The sequence below is a fragment of the Macadamia integrifolia genome, chromosome 14 (genome assembly GCF_013358625.1).
Source record: "Macadamia integrifolia cultivar HAES 741 chromosome 14, SCU_Mint_v3, whole genome shotgun sequence".
NCBI classification, from domain to species: Eukaryota; Viridiplantae; Streptophyta; class Magnoliopsida; order Proteales; family Proteaceae; genus Macadamia; species Macadamia integrifolia.
Window position 1 is genome coordinate 9,165,216 of NC_056570.1, and position 7,180 is coordinate 9,172,395.

Sequence of the window (7,180 nt, forward strand, 5' to 3'; positions counted from 1 at the left end):
TCCTCCCCTGACTACAGTATACATCAGATTTGCCAATTCTGAGGCAAGGCTGATATTCTCTTAAATTATTTTCCCCTTCTGGGATGCACCTTGTTCCTCTGAGATCAGCCTGGGAAGCAGCGCCGAAACTCTATTTACCATAATTTTTGATAGCACCTTACAAAAGAAATTCCCCATACAGATCGGCCTAAACTTTTCCAGGGTCACAGCTCCTGACACCTTCGGAATTAGAGTAAGGAAACAATTGTTCACACCCTTAGGAAGAAACCCCGTTCTGAAGAAGTGCCTCACAACCCTGCAGAAGTCCGCTTCCACTATATTCCAAACTCTTCTAAAGAATTTCCCATGAAATCCATCAGGCCCAGGAGAACTGTCTGGATCCACCTCCCAAATAGAATTTTTTATTTCTTCCAAAGAGGGTATAGTCTCTAAACCCAATGCATCTGCCTCATTAATCTCCTTGGGGATACAATTCAATAAATCATGATGAGGAGTAGTCTAAGCGGCACTATGGAAGGTTTCATAATATTCAGAAATGTAAGATGACAACCTCTGCTGGTCACTAATCCACTCCCCATTTATGTTCTTCAAGGTACGAATTTGATTTCGCAACCGTCTCATTTGTACAGAGAGGTGGAAGAATTTTGAGTTTCTGTCCCCCTCTTTCATCCACCTCTGTTTGGCCTTTTGAGACCAAAAACTGTCTTGCATTTGAGTTGCTTTCAAGAGATATGTCTTTGCGTCTGCCTCTCTGTCAAATAGATCATCTATCATCCCTGTTGCCTCAATTTCTTCCTGAATTAAATCCAGATTTTTCGAAGCTTTCTTTACTTCTTCATCAACATTAGGGAAATTATTCCTGGCCCAACTCTTAATAAAAATTTTTACCTGCTTTAGCTTTTGAGAAAGCACCAAAATGGGGTTCCCTGACACCTCCTTATTCCACACCTCCCTGATAATATCCTCAAAATTCACATTTTCCATCCAGAAATTATTGAATCTAAAAGGAATATTACCTGGTTTAGGAATGGCATCTGAGACCACCAGAACAGGGGTATGGTCCGAAGCAGTTCTTTGCAAAACAATTTGATTAATATTCCTGAACACCTCCAACCAATTCCCATTACAAAAACTTCGATCCAGAACAGCTACAACATTTCCTCTGCGACGATTGTTAGTCCACGTGAACTTCTTCCCCTGTGAAGGAGCTTGAACCAAAGCACACGTGTCCACCATTGCTTGAAACTCTACCGCCGAGCTAGCATTAAATCTTCCTGGCCCCCTTTTTTCATTTGAAAGAAGAGTAGCATTAAAATCCCCTTTGACCAACCATGGGGTATTTGGGTTAATCACCAAACCCAGGTCAGTCCAGAGCTCTCTGCGATTAACCTTAAAAAAATTTGCATGAACAAAGGTCAATCCCACAGAGCAACCCAACCAATCAACTGTGACTGATAATTGTTGGTCAGACAGAGAAACAACTGAGGGACGAGAAGAACCTTGTCTCCACATAAGCCAGAGATTCAGAACCTTATCCACCCGATCATTGTGAATTAAATCCCCAGAGTACCCTAGTTTATTAAATAACAAAGAAGGAAAATCCGACGCCTTCACCATCGGCTCAACCAAACATATAAAATCAGGAGAGTGCTCCCGCAGGATCATCTTCAAGGCTCTAATACCAGCCGCCTTCTGCACACCTCTAATATTCCAAAATAAAATCTTCATGGAGAAAGGATTTAATTTTGGACCTTGTCAGATTTATTCATTTGACCAACCTTCTTCTTACCCTTCTTCCCTCCTTTAGAAATATCAGTATCAGATTTTTCCTTAGCAAGAAGGGCACGATCAACCACCCCTACTTCCTGAAAATTTAGAGCCACATGTCCATTTGCAATTTCTGTCTCTGGGATGCAAGAAATCTGAGAATCACGATGGCTGGGAAGAATTCTGGATAAATGACCGCCTCTTGAGGGTTGGCCAGCCACACCACCGCTACCCCTAGTCACCACATTCCGTCGAGGGTGACTTGGTCTGGCCGAGTTCACTGGGTTCATGGTAGGAGCAACTAAGGTAGGGGCGTCAGAGGCAGCTTGCTGACTCTCCTCTTCGGACTCTGAGAGAACATCATCATCTGGGTCAGAATCCGACCCTGATCCAGATCCTAGATCCGATCCAACCACATGGCCTTCCTCCAAAGAGGGAAGGTTTTGATTAGGGAGTAAATTCCCACCATTACATTCCCTATAGAGAGGATTTAATTTTGAATTTGAATTTTGGATGAGATCCAAATCCACATGAATATGGCCTTCCAAAATAGGGGTACCTTGATTTGATGATGAGGAGGCATTTAAGGAAGGAGAATGATTTGCTGCAGTTTCCATGTTTGGTACACTCCCTATAACTCGCTGAGTTGATATGACTCGAGCCGAGTCCACTCCATCTTCTACATAGACTGCGCCTGGAACAGCAACGTGATCTTTTGCAGCCTGTTTTTCATCCTCCTGCTTCTTCAATCGGCATCCTTCCACACTATGTCCCAGCCGCTTACAATAACCACAACGAGTTATACCATCTTCATACACAACCTTTTTCCTGAACCCAAAGATTTTTGTGGTTCCAGGCTCCAATCTCTCAACCTGCACTTCCTCAATACGAGGCACCGTTTCATTTTTTTCGATTTCAACCAAGACTCTAGCAAAGAAACCCATCAAGCCTTGCTTTGTGTGACGATCCAGAGCCACAGGTCGTCCAACTGCTTTTGCTATTGAGAGCAAGACATTCTCATGCCAATATTCTAGGGGAAGGTCAAGGAAACGGATCCAGACCAGTTTAGTCCACACCTGTTTCTCATGGATGTTAAAGTCTAGTTTCCAGTGTTGGAAGCGGATTAACTGACCCCCGATCTTCAAAGGGCTTCTCTTCCAAACAGCAGCCTTATCTCCCTCACATCCGAATTGAAAAATTACATACCCCTTGCCAAGAGGGTGCATCACCACTCCTTGGCTCAAGTTCCATTTTTCTGCTGCTTCTTGTCTCAGTGCATCTAGGGAGATCAATCTGAAATCAACCCTCCCTATAAGAGCAGATCTGAATTTTTGCCTTTTTGACTCATAGTCGCACTGGGGGATCATGATTCTTTGGATATTACTTGCTTGGATTGGTTCTAGGAGAGAGTCCATCGCTGGCCATGAGGCATTCCCCACAGCCCTTGCATATGATCTTCTTGGAGCGACACCATCAGTAGCGGCAACTTGATTTGGAGGCACATTCTCATTCACCTCCCTCACAGATCCCTCACCATTGTCGGTCTCATCACCTCCACCCTCCTCAGCTAGGCCTTGACTACCGGCCATGACGTAGCCGCCGTCCAGAAAAAGAGAAATTAGGCAGAAAATCACCTTCCCAATCGCCCCTTCCCATCAGGCAGCTTCAAAAAAAGGCTTGCAACACGAGGACCAATCCATTGTAAAGTTATTACAACATTCTTGTAAAAAATCTAGCAAAGTCTAGAATAGTTATATCTTCAGATTATTCCTTGGAGGAAGGAAAATCAGCACCTCTATCACCAAATACACATTGTGCACAATGACAGGGCACATGTTCTGGCTCTGTAAAATAGTTATATATCATGGGGTAAGCTCAACTAGCTTAGTGAGGAAAACACAATCATATCATGAAGTAAACATGCATGACTAAAGAAACATCATACAAATCACGTGCTACTTTTGTTAATGCATAAATCTGAAAATATAATATATCTGATCATACATATACTGACATGCATGGCATTCAAAATCAAATAATTATCAATCTCAACATTATCCTTTTTCCTCTTTAACGTATCTTTTCTTTCTTACTCTTTTTCTTATTCTTTTACCTTTACTTGCTTACTTTTGGGTAGGATGTTTTCCCTCAATGCCTCACCCTTGTCTTGCTCTTGAGCTCAAAGGATCTGGGCCGTGTCTTGAGAATTCATCCCACAAGCTCCTCTCTCAACGCCTCGCCCTTTTCTTGCTCTTTAGCTCAAAGGATCTAGGTCATGTCTTGAGAGTGTATCTTTAATCTTTTCTTTTATTTTTTTATTCTTTGTTGTCTTGCTTACCAACTTCGGCATCCGGTTGTCACTGTCAATTTCAACATTTGGGTGGAGCGGGATATTGATGGAGCCCTTATTGGTCCTCCCCTGACTGTCCCATACCAGCAAGGTGGGCATTAAAAGACCCCATTATCCTTCCCAGTTCCTCTGTTGGAAAGGACTTTGACAACTTTTAGCTTCGGTTCATTTTACGCCTTAATTTTATCCTATGTCTATCATGCCTCACACTTATAAAGAAAATCATGAAAACAATATTTTGATACATATAAAAACATAAAACAGATCTTAGAGGCAATGACATACATATATATATACTATAAATGGAAAAACATGCAAGGATATGGCCGAATTCCCCTCACCTGTAGATGATGTACAAAAATTATTGTGAGAACCACTTTCTGCTAACGTTCTCTGGCAATTGTATCACCTACATAAGAATTTATTACTTCAAACTTAATGACTCAAGTATGTAATCACTCCTTAACTTAAGCTTTCACTTTGTTATATATGCTACCGACTGCCGGACTTGATCCTTTTACTTTAAACTCACCATCTAACCCAATCATATACGTAGGCTTTTACATAGGTTTCTTAATCTCCGATTGATGTGGGAGCATTTTTAAATGGCCTAACGACCCGAGCTAGGTCCACAAGACTATGCCAAAGGACTGAAGCTGAAAATAGTAATTGCAGTCCTCTATTTTTGGGTAACTTTCGTGTCAAACCTGAACCAATTCCGAAGGAACTAGTATTTGTGCCCTATATGGATAGAAAGATCTATGAGTCTATTTTCTTACAAAAAAGATGGAAAGTCATTTACTATTTTATGAAAAAAGTTATGGCCATTTTGGTAAAGTGCGTATGGGCTGACTGCGTACTCTTGGAATTCAAGAATTCCTCTAATGATCGAACTTTCATATTACACAGCAGTCCAAGGAAATAATTGAATCTTAATAGTACTTTAATCAACAAATATTGACTAAGATAGTGGGTAGTTAGCTTATTAGATCATGGTCCACTATGTTCTCTAATGATTATGACAAATCCATACTAGTAGTCTTAGTAGGACTTTAGTAGGGCCATGTTACACAATGATTTCATATATGCGTAGCCATAAACTTCCCCTTTCTTTTGTTTCTTTTTCTTTACTCTTTACCATCGGAGCTGGTCTCTTAGAAGACTTCCAGTATAATCAAATCAGCTTTAGTGTCCTAGGTTCCATGTATATTTCAATTTCCTTAAAGTAGGTTCCTCTTTTGAACTCATTCAGATAATGCCCTTTTAAAAGTTAAATAACAGTGGGATTCCAACTATAGTTGCTTCCAATCTTTTTCATAATTATACTAAACAAAGTTGATTTAAAAATACCAAAATAGGGGAGGAGAAGCCAAAACCTCAGCTAGACAATAGCAAGCCGTGAGGTTGGGCTGCAACTTGGCCTTGGCAGCAGCTTCCACTCCCAACTCACTTCTCCCTCTCTCTCTCTCCTTCTCTTTCTTTTAAAACTCATGTAACCATGGAAGAACTAAGGTTTGAAAAGCTAAAAACCTCACCTCCACTTCCTCTTTCTTTTCTCAAATTTCAATTGAGAAGCTCTTCCTCCACCAAAATCGTTGGAGTCCTTCTCTCCTCCTCCTTTCCTCCACTTTCGTTACCTGAATTTGAGAAAATCACAGCTACCCCAATAGTCCATCTCCCTCTTAACTCTCTTCTTTCCTTTCCCTTCTTTTCTTTCCTTTCATTCTTATTGAAAGATTTATATGCACACCCTCCCTTTACAAACAAACCTCTACTATCCCTTTCCCTTTCTCTCTCCACCTATCCCTTTCTCATGTCCATATCTCTCTCTCTCTCTCCATCCATCACTCTCACACATGTCCCTCCATCTCTCTCTCTCTCTCTCTCTCTCTCCCTTAGTACGTGAGCATTCCTCCCCCTTTCTCTTCTCTTATCTTCTTCTTTTCTTGATTTTCTTCTTTGTCTCTTAGCTAACAAATGAGGAAGGTGAGTTAATGGTGAAAGGATTGGTAGGTCCCACCCAACTTTATCTCACACTTCCTCTCCTTTTCTTCTCCACCGACATTAGACAAGCCCCCCCCCTTTTGTGCAATGAAATTAATATTTATATATTATATTACTTCCTTTTGTGCAGTGTCATACATACATGTCATCCCATCCCCAAAAGTCTCTCATCTTAACTCCCCTTTGTCTTTTTTTGTCCTATTTTCAAACCATTCCAACTACTATCTTGTTTGTTCCCATTAATGACATTGATATCTATAATTACATATAAAACTATTATATATATATATTACCATTACAAACATGTAAATTGGAAATTGGGAGGGGTATTACACAATGGTTTGGATTAGGTCCCTAAGCTGAATCACATAAGATTTTTGCAAAAGAAAATAGAAAACCCATTTAAATTGGAAATAGGGAGGGGTATTACAGAAATGACCCCCTGCCCACTGTGTGCACTCTGGTGGGTGCACTTCCCCATTGGAGGGTGTACGGAACACAACTAGTTACCACTCTTTCTTCTTCCATATATATATATATCCACATATATGCTACAGCTACATATAAGAGAGGGAGAATGTTAAAATGATGGGACTTTATAGAAGGGTATTCTAACATCGATTCTCTGACATCTTGGATTTTTTGGATTGATTTCTTAATATAAGGTATACCCTTGACCATTTCTACCTAATGCCTAAAGGTTATAGGCTGAACCACCAAGTGGAATTTTCTGTTTTATTCATAAGAACAAATTGGTACAACACAATAAAGCAACTTTGTAACAACATTACAAGAAGAAATTAACCCAAGAATCCAATAAAAATAGGAACGATACACCAGTTAACACAATCACAAACCAACTCTGAAACAGCATACATAACCATTTTCAAATCCAAATGCCTTTTAACACCCATTCGTGACTTAATTACTGTGCCATCAACGTCAAGACATCACATAATGCCACAACCACCTTGGCTCGCCAAAATATTAGTGACTTGATTAATATCCAATCCAACCTTGAACGCTTTTAGAAATTGTTGTAGTTCATCCAAACCTTGG

General features: G+C 40.4%; 1 protein-coding gene across 1 annotated transcript; it reads right to left on the minus strand.

The window, feature by feature from the left end:
* Positions 1-498: 498 nt before the first annotated feature.
* Positions 499-1,617, minus strand: LOC122060603. Its single transcript, XM_042623736.1, has one exon. It carries the CDS (start codon positions 1,615-1,617, stop codon positions 499-501), a length of 1,119 nt encoding a protein of 372 aa, XP_042479670.1.
* Between the last annotated feature and the right edge of the window lie 5,563 nt (positions 1,618-7,180).

Bases quoted from the DNA above. Each gene is read 5' to 3' on its own strand.
- LOC122060603 (XM_042623736.1), bottom strand. From the start codon at position 1,617: ATGGTGAAGGCGTCGGATTTTCCTTCTTTGTTATTTAATAAACTAGGG.